Source organism: Gymnoscopelus microlampas (assembly GCF_963454915.1).
Source record: "Gymnoscopelus microlampas genome assembly, chromosome: 18".
Classification (NCBI taxonomy): Eukaryota; Metazoa; Chordata; class Actinopteri; order Myctophiformes; family Myctophidae; genus Gymnoscopelus; species Gymnoscopelus microlampas.
Window position 1 is genome coordinate 20,731,322 of NC_139955.1, and position 17,227 is coordinate 20,748,548.

Consider the following 17,227-nt stretch of genomic DNA (forward strand, 5'->3'; position numbering starts at 1 on the left):
TAGTCCTAACAAGGAAAAATGTAATATGATCATCACATGAGTTTGTAACTGTCTGTGCACGTGCCTTTTGAAGTATAAATCCATTTGCAATAATGGCAGGGGGTCTGAATGTATTAGGCCATCCCCTGTTAGTAATGATAAAACAATATTGACACAATATCATATTTTATGCCTATTAACCTTTTGACAAGCTGTGCATTGACAAAGAACTGTCACAATGTGCAATTCTTTTTGATGGGCCTGCACCACTGCAAGAGTGATTAACATATCTTCCGGTAATTCTTAAAAATTAATCATACTGCCTGACCCGCAAAGTCCAATTATCCTTTTGCATTCACCCCATGCTGTCCTGAATCAAATTGCCATTTGACAAACAAGCGTCAAATCGAGCCTGCGAATGCCAAATGAGACCAGTATGAATCATTTATCACATTGTCTGATCTCTAAGTATAGAAAAATCTTAAACTAAGCACTGTTTGTGTCCCTCACTCCATGCGTGTGTATGGATGTATGTGTGACTGTTACCATAGAATGCACCACAATAATTTATTCCCCCAGCTACTTGGAACCATTAGTGAAAGTTCCAGGAGACCAATTAGCATTGGAAACCCAGTGGTGCGACTGTGGTGACAACCTCCTCAAACTGCCAAAGAAGTGTTACAAACAAACTGGACCCCAGGAGCACTGCTGGGGCCCCTCCAGGGACCCGGGGCCCCTTCCAAAGACGAAAACAAACCTTGGCTGAGCGTCCACAATATCGCCTTAATGACGTTTCCCCCCGGGCCACAAACAGGCTAACACCATGGCCGGCTAATGACTGAGAAGAACAACACACAACCTGAGAGAATGCGTGTGTGCGTGTGTGTGTGTGTGTGTGTGTGTGTGTGTGTGTGTGTGTGTGTGTGTGTGTGTGTGTGCGCCCGTGCGCGTGTGTGCCCGTGTTTGTCTGACTCCAAACCCTCAAAATAAAACAAACACCATGTAGTCTCTTGGTTGCCATGGCCACTCAGTCTGGATGGAGAGACAGGCTCTATCAAGCATTGAAACATCAGCTCTACCAGTAACACTAACGTGTAGGTATCCCTACCATAAAGACATGCCTGTATACAAAGAGAAAAGAGAACAAAAACGATATAGTGAAACGGACCCCAAAACATTTTAGCCTGAACTGCCAGTTTGGCCCGTCAGACGCTCCAAAGCGTTGGCCGGCCACACGAGCATCATTACCGCTGGCACTCGCTGCTCAGTAGCCACTTCAAATGTGCCCCACAAGTGGAATCTACTTAAGCCACAAAAAAAGAGGTTGCCTGGGCATGTCAAAAGCTCAACTATCTGCATTAACAAAACAAAAAAAAAAGAAGAAAGAAAACGGAGTGAGCCCTTCAAAGGCTCCCCAAGGAACCTGCCCGAGCGGCTTCAGAGAGTGTCGTGACCAGAGCCAGGCTTGAGGATCACAGAACTCAGATAAGTCTAAGTGAATGGCCGTCAATGGAGAGCCTGTTTTCAAAGGGCAAGTGTTGTAATTACCCAAAAGGCCTGAGAACACAGGAGCCGCAGCCAGACATAATGATATGCGCCAGTCTGCTTGGACCAGACTGCCGTTGCCTTTCAGCAAGCATGGCATGGCTCTCCCTTTCTCTTTCTCTCTCTCTCCTTTTTTCAGTGTGCCTCGCTCAGCCAGGAGCTGGCAGGGAGGCTGGAGCGAGGAGCCCAGACCTGGCTACAGATTCCTCCCCACGCACGTCTCATTGCCCGGAAGGTGCCAACTTGACTGCCATCGTGTCGTGTTTTTGGTGCTTCTGAATGCAGTCGTCTCCAATTTAACCCATTCAACTCGGGAACGCATCTGTGTCACTTTAGATTTATTTGGGCTATTCAAAAATAGCAGATATACAAGCTCATAGTGCCGTGCTATGAGCTTGTAGATCTTCTATTTTTTAGGAAAGAAATCGTGAAAATGTGTGCAAATCTTTGAATATAATTATATATAATTTTAACTCAAATCTTTGCTTCTGGTCCCTGGAACAAAATATTTTGAGATGGGGGGGTCCGCGGACAAATACATAACATTTTTGGGGTCCTTGACATGTTTGAGAACCAGTTTGAGAACCACTGATATTAGCAACATACGTTTAAAAAAAGAAAACTGTTAGGATTTAAAAGACATTCGTAGAATCTCCAGAAGCAAAGATTTGAGTTACAAATGTTCGCTTTAAAAAATACATATTCAAAGATTTGCAAACATTTTCACGATTTAAAAAAAAATAGCAGATCTACAAGCTTGTAGATCCGCTATTTTTGAAGAGCCAAAGAAATCTAAAATGACACAGATGCGTTCCCGGATTGAATGGGTTAAGAACGGCTATGGAGTGCTGTGGCGATATCACAGGCTGGTACAGGCCACAGCTCATGGAAATCGATAATCTGTTGTTTTAATTAATCAAATTTCCATCTGTTATGGGATAGCTTCCGAATGCATGCCAAATTTATAAAAACTCAAACATTCAGCTTATCAGCTTACACCCAGAGATTCAATATTTAAGAAGCCCATCCATATGTTTTGTATGTATAAGCGGGTGCATTCCAAAACTTTTCTCCTTGTAGGATGATCCAAGATCTCAACTTGTGTATTTTGCATTCTGTGGATCAATCAATAATGTTCTTTCTAAATGTAAGAAACCGCTCAGTTATCAGTTTCTGAGCCAGCATCTCAATATTCTCATTAATCTTTTGGGAGCCTTTTGAGAAAAAAAAAAACATCTCAAGGGTCTAAAAACTAATTCCAGTGTTCCTCCAACTCCACGGAAACACAGCTCCAAACAGATGCTCTCTCTCTCTCTCTCTCTCTCTCTCTCTCTCTCTCTCTCTCTCTCTCTCTCTCTCTCTCTCTCTCTCTCTCTCTCTCTCTCTCTCTCTCTCTCTCTCTCTCTCTCTCTCTCTCTCTCTCTCTCTCTCTCTCTCTCTCTCTCTCTCTCTCTCTCTCTCTCTCTCTCTCTCTCTCTCTCTCTCTCTCTCTCTCTCTCTCTCTCTCTCTCTCCACTACGTGTCTGCTACTAGTGTATCAGTGATGCGGCAGGTAGACTCTATAAAGACACCTCAGTCTCCCCTTCTCTATCACCTGGGACCCTGCAGGCGAGAAGGAAGAGATAGAGAGAGAGACATCCAGAGAGAGAGAGAGAGAGATGGATGGAAACACAGAGCAAATCTCTCATCCCTTACTCATTAGCGTATGGAAACACGCCATCCATCAGGGGAAAGCTAGTTAATAATCGCACTCAATCACATAATGACCGAAACTCAGAGACAGAGACGGAGTCGTCATTATGAAAATGAAGCTTGTATCGGAGCAATCTCAGAGGAGGAAATGGGCTTGTCGCCCGATGAAGTCAACAGGCTCTTTTTTACCCTTCTTTTTAGCGATATCGAGTGTTTCCATGAAAAATGGTGGTAGACAGTTCTTCTGATACCCCTGTGGACATCCTGGGAAGTGGGACAAAGTGAGTGCGATGAGAGTGATAACCCGGGGGCTGTATCGACACTTCAATCTTTCCCTGAACGTGTGTGGTACATTATATTCACTCCATCCAAAGCAGCCCTCCACAGAGTGCTGGACCAAAGTAGTGGCACTTTGTAGATAACAGCGGGATATCATCTGAGTCTTGGTCCCTGTATTTATTCGTGTGTGGGTGTGTGTGAGCATGCGCACGCATATGTGCGTGAGCGTGCGTGTGTTTTCGAGTGGAAAACAAGGTACAGCTCAGTTTATCACACCAATCAACACGTTTGTGTTTACAACAGTGAGCATGCCCTGCATGTTGCTGCAGTCGTGCTTCAGAGGAGAAAGAGCCAGATAATGGTTTCAACTGGACCACAACATCAGACTGGATCTGAAGAGTAAAGACTGAATGTGACTGGAAAACAAAAATAATTAGGAAAAGAAGAACATGCAAGGGGCCTTTGTTGAGGGATACATGCACACACATACACGCACGCACGCGCACGCACACGCACACACACACACCTCCATCAGCTTTTCTCTCCTCCCAGCTGTGCCTCCTCTGCTGGGCCAACCGCCCGTCCAACCGCCCCCCCCCCAATGCCAAGGGCATGCAAACACACACACACACACGCACGCAAGCACGCACGCACGCACACACGCTCGCACAAACACACATACAAACACACCACACACACACACACTTCCTCTACTGAATAATTAACACATGCCCCCCACAAACACATCTACCAGGTCCCAACAAAACCCACCAACCCCCCGTGGAGCTGTGCCCACACACACACACACACACACACACACACACACACACACACACACACACACACACACACACACACACACACACACACACACACACACACACACACACACACACACACACACACACACACACACACACACTGCCCTCCATCCAGTGCACACACAGTAGGTAGATAATTACCCAGCATGGAGCTTGAACCAAATACATGTGTTTAATAGGGGGTAAGCCTACAGTTTATTATGACTGTGAGAAGTTCTCTGAGAGTTGGAGAGACACCTTGAACCTTAACACAATAATACTCACTTCGATTCACCTGATTCTAGATTTGTTTGACTCACACCTTTGTCACCACTCTTTAGGACAGTGGTTCTCAACCTTTTCTGGATCAGGGGCCCACTTGAAAATTCCAAAAGCGTTGATGTTCCACCCATTTGACCACTTAAGTTAAGTGGTCAGATGAGTGGGCCGCGTGCATTTGAATAATCAATCAAACGAACGTGTTCCGGCTTGGATCAACATACTTTAAGTTGTTATTTATCACAATGATATCAACATTTTCAAGGTTTTAAAAGAAAACATACCATGAAGGTTTATTTTTACATGAATGTTTTGATATTAATGTTATTTTATCAATCAAATCTTTGCCAATTATGTGGGGGCCCACTTGCACTTTGCCACTTGAGAATGGCTGCTTTAGGAGATGAAGACAGGATGGCTACGTGGCACAGTGCCATGTCTTTCTGCTCAGGGCAGATGAGCTGCCCGTTATTATGCCTGCATGCTTCGTGTCTACACAGCAGTGTGGTTGGCACGGCGATGCCTTGTGATTATGGGGGTGCCACTGACCTGCACATGATCTCGTGGGTTAGGAGGACGCGACACATCTCGGGGTTCTTGTCCTGTCCCTCGTACAGGATGGCCTAAGAGACAGATGGGAGACACAGACAGACAGACAAGGACATAACATTAGCTCATTGTACAGAGTATGTGTACAATTCTAGAAAAGGCTGGCATAGAAAATATGAAATACAATAAAAAATAAGTATAGCCTGAGATAGCCTTATGAGATCTGGATCAAATAGCTTTTGCAAATAGTTTTTATGGTTTGTTTCATCCTATTTAAGTGCCACATAACTGGTGTTTTATAAGGTAATATAAGGGCAATTTAAGGGCACTGCAATGAGACCAGACAGTCAAGTCAGTTTCATAATATTTTCTGTCACTAACATCGCACATAGTAAAATCCTCACTGTTAATTTGCAGTATCACCAGCATAAAAATGGACCCAGACAGACCCGAGTTTAAAATGAACACTGAGGACTTTCCATGACACTATGTGAATTGTCCTGGTGTGGTATAAACTCCAACGAGCATAAAAGAAAAGGGAAAACAAAAAACTTCAAATGATTTGTGATGATTTGACCCAGGTCTGAAATTTTCTCTGCTGTTTGAATTCCTCTGTTCGCGGCGGTTAAATGACTAACGTTGAGCCTGAGCCATTCAGAGCTCCCTGCCAGGAGCCCCCGCAGGGCCTCTGGCCGGGGGGAGGAAATGTAGCATTTCCTCCTCAGACTGCGTTAGTTAGTCTATCGTGTGTTACCAGGTGGTACAGAACACAGGCCTCGCCGCACAGACCCTGGCACCGGAGCCAAGTACCGACTCAAAGTCAAGCATCGCCTCAAACCACTCGGCTCTCTAAATGCACACCTTGTGCCAGTAATCAAGGAGAACGCTTGGACTCCAGTTAGAAACGATGAAATACAGAGGATGATGTTTGTGTGTGTGTGTGTGTGTGTGTGCGTGTGCGTGTGCGTGTGCGTGTGCGTGTGCGTGTGCGCGTGTGCGTGTGCGTGTGTGTGTGCGTGTTTGTGACAGAGTGTGGTGTTTCGTTGCTGTCGGGCAGAAACCTAGTATATACATATTTCTGTTTCTTTTTTTTCTTGGTAAATGAATGCCCTACTTCATCATACAAGTGTCACTCAAGAGTCGTGAAAACAGCAGACCTACAAGCTCACAACGCCTCGCAACGGCAATTTTCACTATTTACAGTAATAAAAAAGGAACGGTTTTGGACATACAAGGTTTCCGCCCGACAACAACGATTTACTCCTCCTTCCTGTTGAGGTGATGAGCGGGGCCTGTATGGACCCGGCCTCCTCAGGCCATCCCAGTGTTCCCAGCCAGATGGTGGGCCGCGCCCCTGGAAGAGCTCCCCCCGCCAACCGACCCCTACCTCCTCCCTAGCACTCCCCCGGCCGAGCTGTCATGTCAGCCGCTGGATGACAGATGACCGCTGAGAGGAGAGCGAGGGGCTAGGCAGGCCGAGCGAGCCACAATACAAACTACTGGACGAGTGTGTGTGTGTGTGTGTGTGTGTGTGTACGCGGTGGGAGAGTATGCATTGTAGAATGAGCTAAACACATCTTACTTCTACATGTAAATTAACCTGAATCCTCATATTGGTTGGGGACAGACAGACAGACAGACAGACAGACAGACACTCAACTTGATACTCATTGTACTCCACCCTCCCCTCCCTCCCTGTTCTGCTGCTACCTCATCCACCTTTATGGTTAAAGCAGACCTGCAAACCCACCTCCACACACACACACACACACACACACACACACACACACACACACACACACACACACACACACACACACACACACACACATATACACCCACACACACACACCCCAAGGGGACGATACTTTTAGGATAACGACCACTTCTGCATTATTGATCCCAGCCTGCCTCTATAGCCCTGTATTAAAATGCTCCAGTTTGGCCAGAAGGCCCAGGGATTGGAACTGGGGCTGGGGGGAGGAGGGGGGGGGGGGGGTGCGGGGTGCGGGGTGGGGTCTGGTGAGGGGCACCTGGTCGATATTTATACATCATCATTTCTGATTCACAGACACAGTGTGTGTGTGTGTGTGTGTGTGTGTGTGTGTGTGTGTCGGTACGTGTGTGTCGGTGCGTGCGTGCGTGCGTGCGTGCGTGCGTGCGTGCGTGCGTGCGTGCGTGTGTCCATGTGCATAAACGTGCATGGGGCATATGCATGTGAGTGCCGGTGCCAGGAAGCCCAGGGGTTATACCGTATTTGCACTCTGTAGGTAAGGATGTGAATAACTTGATAACATCACCTCTGAGTCACTCTCTCTCTCTTTCTCTCTCTCTCTCTCTCTCTCTCTCTCTCTCTCTGAGTGTGAGATTTATTTTGTATAATAATGGTTTTGTGGATTGAGTTTTTATTGTCGTAGAAGAAGACAATATCATACTGAGAGTGAAGATGAGACTTTACCCAAGCCAAACTTGATAAAAGCCTAACACACTTTCGCTGAGGTTGTATGTACTTGCTGCAACACAATGTATGATCCACCGTAAACCATTGCAACTGCATTGCGCCACAAGCAAACCTCGGTTAATTCAATTCCTTCTGTAGTGAGATTTCCAAGAATACGGGATCCCTAACAGGCTCTCAACAGGACAGATCGATTTTCCGGGGCACCCCCCTGACTCCGGCCAGGCCCGTCTGTCTGTCACGTCTGCATGTCTGTCTGCGGGGTGTCGTCCATGAAGGAGTGGGGAGGCATTTGAGTGGCGTGCGATGCCAGCGGTGCGGCTCTGTAGACGCGGAGGCCTGTTGGTGTTGTTGTCAAGATTATTGTCTCCAGCGTGCCGTCGCTGCAGCACATTAAGGGCTATTGATTGGTTTCCGTGGCTGACGCTTTGTCGGGGAGCCGCTTGGCACATCGATCTGAGACAGGCTGACAGGGCGACACTGCCGAGAGGGAGCGAGGGCTGGGGTGGGGTACAGTAGCTTGCAGAGTGTGCGTGTGCGTGTGCGTGTGCGCGTGCGCGTCTGTCGAGTTGCGAGGCAGGTAGGATTGAGTGATGTTTTTTGGAGGAGGTGGTGGTGAAGTTTTGTTTTTGAGTAACTGGTAGCAGAGTTCACATCCCACATGGCAGTTTTACTGACATTAATTTGTTTAAGCAAAGCTCAAAAGAAGAGGATCTGAGGTTTTGGTTGAGCAAAACCCAACAGTGTCAGGAAAAAAAAGCACACCTCTGTTGCAGGTTTTTATGAATGAAACAGCTCTATACAGAGGCAAGGAAATGGAATTAGTGTAAGGGTTCTAGAATCAAGGGGCGTGTTCTAAATTTAAGAGATGGATTGTAGAATCAGGTGAAGTGCTCTAGAATGAAGGGATGGTTTATAGAATCAGGGTAAGTATTCTAGAATTAAGGGACGGTTCTAGAAATAAGTGATGGGTTCTAGAATCAAAGGAAGAGTAGAATTAATGGATGGGTTCTTGAATCAGAGGACACACAGTATTCTAGAAATGAGGGATGGGTTCAAGAGTCAGAGGAAGAGTTCTAGAATCAGACAAACGGCATAAGTGAAAAAATCTGGAGCAAGCATGCTCGCTCACCTGTTTGGTCATGGAGTCTATCAACCGCACAAAAATGTCTTGCTCTGTCCTGATTCCTGAAAGACCACACATAAAAATTGTCACACGTTAGCCAAGAAAAAGAAAACTGCATTTGTGTAAATGCAAACCACTGTGAGGTAATGACATTTTATTTATGATATTTTAGAATTACTGCTCACTGCTGACAGTAGAATTAGTGTAATAATTATCTTGAAGTTTAAAGTGAATTGACTGCATAATGACAGATTTATAACACCCACATACATACATGTATTAGCCTAATATGCTAATTTGGTCCCAGTAAGCAAAAATACCCCACAAAAGACTGATTTCTAATAATGTGCTGTAAATGAATTCTGTTATTATTTATGTCCCGATAGTGTATTTATGTTTTCTGTAGAGCTTGTCATCTAGAACGGGCTATGCTAACCCCCCTCAGCAAAAACAAACATTAGCGCGCTCTGGAGCTGTTTATTATTTATGGGCCAAGCCGCCTTTAACTGCTGAGCTCTCCGAGGCCCTCCCGCTGCCTTTTTCCTCAAGGATAACAAGGAATTCTCATTCACCGACAAATTAAATATCAATCAAGACGGCTTGTCTTTTATTAGCCATGCAACCGAGCGTAAATGTGACACAAACGCGACATGGGGTGGAGGAAGCAAATTGCAGGGAACACCTGTTAGTGTCGGGCTTGTCTAATTGTGTTAGAGGGGTTTTTGTTTTTCGGGCCTGTTTCCTCTGCGCTTCCTTCTCCGTCCTAATTGACATGATTCACTCCTCGCTCTGCCGGCAGAATGGTTGCTGTGTGTGCTGCGTGTTGTGTGGCTAAATTGACATGATTCACTCCTCGCTCTACCGACAGAATGGTTGCTGCGTGTTGTGTGGCTAAATGGCTGCTGTTTCTATCGGCAGCAGATGAGGTCAATTACCTCCATGCGATGCTAATATCACCATGCCGATTCATATTAGAATGATTTATCCCCTTTTGGAGAAATCACTTTTTTTATGTTGTGCTTTGTCTCCCGTTTTTCTGCAGGGGTCTGCAAATTTTAACGCTGTCCATATCTGAATTTGTGCCAAGAGAAATCTAAGTTGTGTGTTTTCAATCATCCCAGACCCCTCTTACTTTTCCCCTGATGGATAAACCAGAGTTTGGGACCGGTTAGTTGTTGAGTCTTATTCCAGATGTTGGAGGCATTATTTTGATCATCTGTTTCCATGGCTGACTGAAAATGTCTTTTTACTGAAAATGATAAAGCTTTTCCAGCCACCCAGAGTTAGGAGGATGTAGATCAACTAAACATTTGGTTGAATTAGTTTTAAGAATTCCATCCTTTGTTATTCCAAGAAAGGTTTTGCTGAGCACGCATTTCTGCTTTTCCAACATCGTCCCAACTGTACCTCAGAACTCAGAAGGGGAATTATGATTAAACTGATAAATTACAGTTGTTCTCCGAAACAGAATGCTTCCTATTGGGAAGATGAAACATTACCTGAGGTACATAATTCAGTATCTTTGAAACATAGAAGATCCCATCTGTGATACTGTTTTGGAAAAGTATTTTGTCTTTCTTAAAGGGAAACTTTGCTGATTTTCAACCAAAATCCCATTGGTATGGGAAAACAATTGGTGCGTATTTCTCTGCCAAAGGTTGACGTAATGTACACCCGATGACGTGAAGCGATGCGTGTGACATCATTGTTTCGCAACATTTTGCAGAGAAATACACATAAGACAGTATGTTTTGCATTATTTTTCCTAGCTCCCATTTATGCTTTAAATCGTAGGTTTTGCATTTTGCATAATAGCATTGTGTTTTTGTTTTTTCCAAATGCTAGATATGTCATGTTCTGAATCTCAAACATTTCACAGACTAATAAAACAGCATTAGTTCATTATGTCAAACACTGTCTCACCATTACTGTAAAGGAGTTGTAACCTGTAGTGGATTCCATTGTTGGTTTTCTCTCCGTTGTACTCCTGTCACAGGAAATAAAAAACACACGTTAGAGCAAATACAAAATAGCTGCTTTAATTGAAACCATGATGTACCATGGTTACATCATGAACAGCTAAAATGAGTTAAAAAACAATTTCAACCACTTAAACCCAATAGTTGACCGGGGTCCCCCAGGGCTCTATAGTAGGTCCGCTCATTGTTTTCCCCCTCAACACCAAATCTCATGTCTGCCCCCGAATAGGGACACTAGGGTTCATGTAGTTAAAATGTATTTTTGCTTAATCTATCTTAAGTAAGTGACACATGTATGCACATACACAGTACAATCACAGTAAAATCCTCAGTGTACAATGTATCCATTTGTGTACAAGTGTAACTTAAACGTACGTGTACTCAGAGTAAAATAAACACTCAGGAATTTACAGAGTACATGCACATAAGCATGTTGAGACTGTTTCAAGCAGATGTTGGCTCACACAGTCTGATCTCAATGGGGGGAAGAAGCAGAGTAACTGTGTGTCCAGCTGAACAGTGCAGCTCAGTCTCTGAGGTACAACACTGCATGCGGAGCAGAAAAACCTGACAGGCTCCATTTCAGGGACTTGGCTGCAGGGTTAGCTGAACTTAAATGCTATTTTGAAATGGCTCAGCATACTTGTATGTGTTCTACAGTAGCAGGGCTGTTGTTTCTATATCCCTGTGTCAAAAGAAATAGCAATATGAGATGTGTGAATTAAGACTTAAGGTTGTGTTTCCTGTGGTACTGCTGGTAACATCACACCTCAACACTATTCCAGTTTTGAGGTAAAGACTTCTTGTCCATGGATACGCAAAATAATCCACTGAACTATGTCCCTTTTTCTTTGACTCTTTCTCTGCAACAATGTTTTATTTTTTATAAGACCACTCCATCTCTAAAAGGCACAGGATACCCTGTCCTGGCTGAAGCCAGACAGGAAAAACCCCTGTGAATCACAGAGAAAGACAGAAGGGGTGCTAAAATGAGCCACTAAGCTAAACCACGCTTTTGAATTGGTCGAAGCATGTTGTGTTTAAAAACACAGTGGTTGTACTTGGCAGGGTCCAAATTTGAGTAACCTCAAATAACTAGAGCCAGATAACTCTGATTATTGGTTGCCCCTTTTTAGAAAATTAGAGAAAGTTTATTAGTGGCTCATAGCAGCATGATACCCTGCTAATATCCACCCCATGACCCCATGGCCCCCAGGGAGCATGGACAGTCTCCATGATGTCATACCTCCCCATGAATAAGCTCTGGGACAGGGAATAAATCCCATCCCTCCCTCCCTCCCTCCCTGACCCCCTCCCTCCCTTCCCTAGTTCCTTCCTTCCTTCCTTTCTTCCTTCCTCCCCTCTCATTTCTCTATCATCTCTCTCCCTTGCTGTGTCTCCCTCTCCTTTATCCCCCCCCCCCTTTTTAATCTCCCTCCCTCCTTCCCTCCGCGTCTCTCTATCATGCTCCCTTCTCCCCAATGTCCATCCCCTCCTTCCCTCTCTCCTCCTCTCATTCCTCAGGGTTCGTCGCCCAGTGCCAAGTGTGCCGCCGAGCCTTGGCCCATGCCCAGGGGGAGGCGTGCAAAGCACAGTGGCTGTGTGGAGGACTGGAGGTCGAGGCAGAGGTGAGCGGGCAGGGAGAGGAGAAGTGGAGAGTGTGTGCCAGCTGGCTGATGTCCCTTCTGTCCGTGGGTAGGAGGAGCTGCTCCCTGTAACCTTTTACTGACAACAACACCCTACGCCCCAGTCCTGGCAGCACTGTATACTGCTGTAGACACCCATACGCCCCATAGTCCTGGCAGCACCGTGTACTGCTTCAGGTTGGGGGGGGGGGGGGGCGTGGTAACAGGACTGGTGCAGGCAGGTAGTGTAGTGTTAGTGTAAAATGTAACATGTAGTGTAGTATTAGTCATGTTGTGTAGTACAATAGAGTGTAATGTTGTGTAGTATAGTATATAGGGCTGCAATAATTTTTTGTCTTCTTAGTGATTATTCTATCGAATTTTTTGATTAAATGAAAAGTCAAGAGGTGCAGGTTTTTTGGGGCAAAAGAATATATATATAGTATGTATATATATATCAATGAATCAATGTGAAAAAATATTCTAATCGATTTTTCAGTGTAGTATGGTGTAATGCAGTGTAGAGTAGTACGGTGTAATGCACTGTAGTGCAGTACACGGGCAACAGTATCTCAATCCAGGGACTAGGCTTGGGAACCTGAGGGTGGCGGGTTCAAGACCAGCACAGTTCACAGTAAATGGAGTGTGGACTGATAGCCAGATCACTTCCCGGGCACTGCCGAGGTGCACTGCCGAGGTGCACTGCCGAGGTGCACTGCCAAGGAGCCCCTGAGCACTGCACCCCGGCGTCGCTGCATGGCAGCCCATCACTCCACCATCCCTCCACATTTGCATGTAAATAAGACCTGCTGAGTGTGCATGTTAGTGTGTCGAGCATATGTGAGTATAAAAAAACTGAGCAAAACTAGAATTTCCCCATGGGGATTAATAAAGGTAATCTTCTTCTTCTTCTTTCTTCTTCTTGTAGTGTAGTGTATAGAGTAGTAGTGTGTAGTAAATGTTATGGTGCTGTGTGTTGTGTTTTGCTGTTATGACTCACATTATATGCTGTTCCATTGTATTATATTTTATTTGAGTGTATGTATGTTACACTTTGTTACAACATACTGCACACTATTAAGTTGTATTGGGATAAAGGTGTATTTTTTCCGTATTTCAGTATATGGTGTTGCAGTAGGATATTTGGATATTTTATTGTATTTCTTGTATCGCAAACATATAATCAAAGTAATATGGGTTTAAACATATGTTTAATTACTCAGTTTTAAAGTTAATGTAAATTGCTAAGCTCATTAAAAACATTTGAAGTGGGCATAACATTGATTGATGGTGCTTTACGCTCATTACCGCCCCCTAACACTTTTGAAGTGAATTGCAGATCAGGAGGCCAGACAGTACCAGTCAATATAGTGTGTCTACTGTCTAATAATAACTGTGAGTTCTGTATTTTGGAGATATTGGGGGAAAAATATCCCCACCCCTCTACAGATACAGATTTTAACTTTAACAAATGCATTCTGAGGCATAGTGCTGACCTTGAGATAGCAATGAATATATGCCATTTCAAAGAAAACTAAAAAGCTAAAGATTGAATTTGTAATAGTCACATGAATTGTCTCCAATTTATATTGATTTGTAAACAAAAACTGGGAAAACTAAAAGCCAACATTTTGTAATGACTATTCATCTTGTAAAATTGATCATCAATCTACAGAGCTGGACTCTCTGTATGTATAAATATGTAAGACTAATTAGACAAAAATATATTCAGAGATTCTTCTCCCTGATATTTAGCATATCAGAGCTACGTTTTCATCCCATGTCAGGCCCATCTGGCACATACTGTACAACCTAACCTACTTTATCCCATGCTTTTATGTCTTATGTCTTCAACGTTTTTCAGGACAAGGACCCCTCAGCTGAGAGAGAGAGAAATGAAGCATGGGGACCCACACTACATATTGTATAAAATTGTGTTGCAGATTAAACCTTTTCATAGATTTCATAGATAGCTGCATAGACTTGTTTGACAGTACTTTCATCGTTGTTGTGTAAATTAATGTATTTTGTTTGTTTGTTTACACATCAATATATCTATTAATATGTTAGATTCATGTCACTGTGTATTTTCAGACATTTAACTACTTAAACCCTCAATACTTATTAAAATAATCCTATCACACAAACATTTGGCGGCACCAGTGTAGTAACTCTGAGGACCCCCGAGGGGTACCAGACCCCTTTTGAAGACCATAATGTGTGTGTGTGTGTGTGCGTGTGCGTGTGCGTGTGTGTGTGTGTGGGTGTCTTACTTTGTCTTTCTCCACAAAGTCCACATAGGAGGTCCTCTCTATCTCCACAGGCTGACCCTGTCGGTCGTACAGAGCCAGGACGAAGTGGAAGAAGTTGGACTTGCGCAGGTTAGAGGGAGGCTGCTTCTCATAGTGAGCTCGGGCCAGACCCACTCCACTACAGGGTGGACAGAGAGAGAGAGAGAGAGAGAGAGAGAGAGAGAGAGAGAGATCAAACAGGATTAGTATCAATCCGTTAGTTGATAAGCACTGGAAACATTTATATTAGAAGTATGTAGCTCACACTCTTCATCAGAATGAGCTTCGGTTCTGTGATCCCCTCCAGTACTAAGGAGCGCAATAAACATATAATGCCCTAGAAACGACTGAAGAACTCCTGGGTGAACCTTCGCAACTGCTTTGTAACCTCTGAGCGAAAAAAGATCATCTTGATATAAAACATCACTCACATGATTGCATCATCACAGTTTCTTTTTTTTTGTTGAACACAAAAATAATATTTCCTTCTTTATTTTATTCAACATGAAAAGAACAATTTATTATTCTTATAAAAAATTCAAAGGCTTTCTTGTTTTTTTTCTTTGTTAAGTTTTGTTTGGGGGGGGGGTTGCACCAAAAAAATGCCTAGAAACAAATTTAGAATTAAGCCATTTAGCAGACGCTCTAGTCCAGATCGACTTACAATAAGCAAGGTAATCACATACATCAAAAGGAGAAAGAAAGACAAATGAGACAGATGACCAGACACAGCTTATATTCTGAATACACCTACAACCAAAACCCTGTTTAATCACTAGCAGTACAACATCACCAATCCACCAGGTTGCAAGAAGGGAGAGTGACAAAAAGACAGTGAGAGAGACAGGGAAATCAAGAGAGAGAGAGAGAGAGAGAGAGAGAACAGCGGAGGGCGAGTGAGAAATAAGCGACATTTGGCCTCCTCATTAGGTTCGTCGTGTGTGCCACGTGCTCCTTTTGTGTGATTTGTCTCTTTGACCACCCCGACAATTGGAGTTTGGCGGAGGAGACGGGACCCAGGAGGCAGCGTCTGCCTCGCTGCCTGCCAAGCGCTGTGGGGCACCGTGGACTTGGCACGCCTGGCACCCTCCGTCTCCCTGACCTGTCAGTCAAACCCACTCCTCTTTGCCCAACACCCGGCTCTCTTGGGCCAGGAGAATAAAAGACCTTCACACACACTCACTTCTACAGACACACATGCACACGCACACACACACACACACATGCACACGCACACGCACACACACACTTATACAGAGACCTAAACAGATGCGCACATATGTAGGGAGACACAAAATGCACACGCATGCACGCAGGCAGGCGCACACACACACACGCACGCGCCTTTTCACCATTGATTTGCAGAGTGAAGGATGCATGCTCTACCAACGTACCACCCACTCCGCTAACTAACACTGGAGTTCATTGAGATTCAAATTGGAAATCACAAGCTAATGATGATTGAAAGGTTGTGAGGAGAGAACATGCGGTGTGTGGAGATGTGTGTTAGAACCATACTGGGTTCATCAGGAATTTGAATTGCATGAGGTTTTCTTAACAAAGTTAAGGGATCAATTCAAATCCAACAGACTTTCTGTTCTGAACACAAATGATTGTTTCAAAAAAATTGCTGCAATACAAATATCTCAAATAAAAAATATTGACAATACTATCAACACTGTTAAGCCTAATTCATACTTTGTCGCACTACGGTGTTGTTCACCTTAAAAAAACTTATTTCCAAGCAATAAAACGTGAGGCATTGCAATACATTAATGAAGAAAGTTTATATTATTATAAAATCACTTTATATAAAAACTTTGATTATAAAACATTGCTTTTTATATATATATATATATATTATTATTTTTTAATTATTCTTATTATTCTTATTATTATACACAAACTATATACAGTATATAGTATATGTGAAATATTACCATCAGTAAGATTGAGAGGAAAGGCTATTGACAAAGTGCTGCAGTCAGTGACGCAAGCAGCTGAGGCAGGAGAATTACTGCATCTGAATTTCATTGAATTGATTTTTGGGGCAGTGGGAGGAATTCACATGGAGAAACGGCTGAAAGGGAGACATTGACCCCCTTCTCTGCTGCGCGACCTTTTCATAAATGTAGGAAGATTGTAGTGACAGGACAAACCCCCCTCGAGACATGATATACACCCACTGTACTGCATGACACCTCCACATCGACTCCACATATCTAAATATCAGCCCAGAGAAAAGGGAACACTATTAGACAGAGGTCAAGCGGAGCTGTGCATATCCAAATGGGACACAATAACATGAATAGTGGGTGGGTGTGCCCTGGTAGCTCAACCAGTTAGAGCACGGGTTTGAATCTGAAGAAGAATCTTCCCTATGTTTCTCAACTCTATGCAATACAGAAGACAGACAGTAAAAGGTTTTAAAGGGATTGTACTAAAGCCTTAATGTCATAAACAACGCAGAAACCCTTCTCCAAATGTGTCAATTGTAAGTCCAAGGAAATGACAACAGCTCATATTTGGTGGGGGAAAAAAACAGATTCTGAAAATGAAATAAATTATACAAAATCAAATGGCCTTTGAGAATTGCTTCTTCACTACGAGTGAATTATTGAAACG

General features: G+C 43.9%; 1 protein-coding gene across 6 annotated transcripts in view; it reads right to left on the bottom strand.

Moving 5' to 3' along the window:
• The window catches only part of LOC311033526 (transcription factor COE3), a 124,793-nt gene that overhangs the window by 92,234 nt on the left and 15,332 nt on the right, over positions 1-17,227 (bottom strand). For all 6 annotated transcript variants that reach the window (XM_084041071.1, XM_084041069.1, XM_084041073.1 and 3 more), the window contains exons 2-5: positions 14,585-14,741; positions 10,631-10,694; positions 8,714-8,769; positions 5,124-5,197 (exon numbers count right to left, since the gene is read on the bottom strand). In XM_084041071.1, coding sequence (XP_083897197.1) covers positions 5,124-5,197; positions 8,714-8,769; positions 10,631-10,694; positions 14,585-14,741 — 351 coding nt within the window. The remainder of the gene's footprint in view (positions 1-5,123; positions 5,198-8,713; positions 8,770-10,630; positions 10,695-14,584; positions 14,742-17,227) is intronic.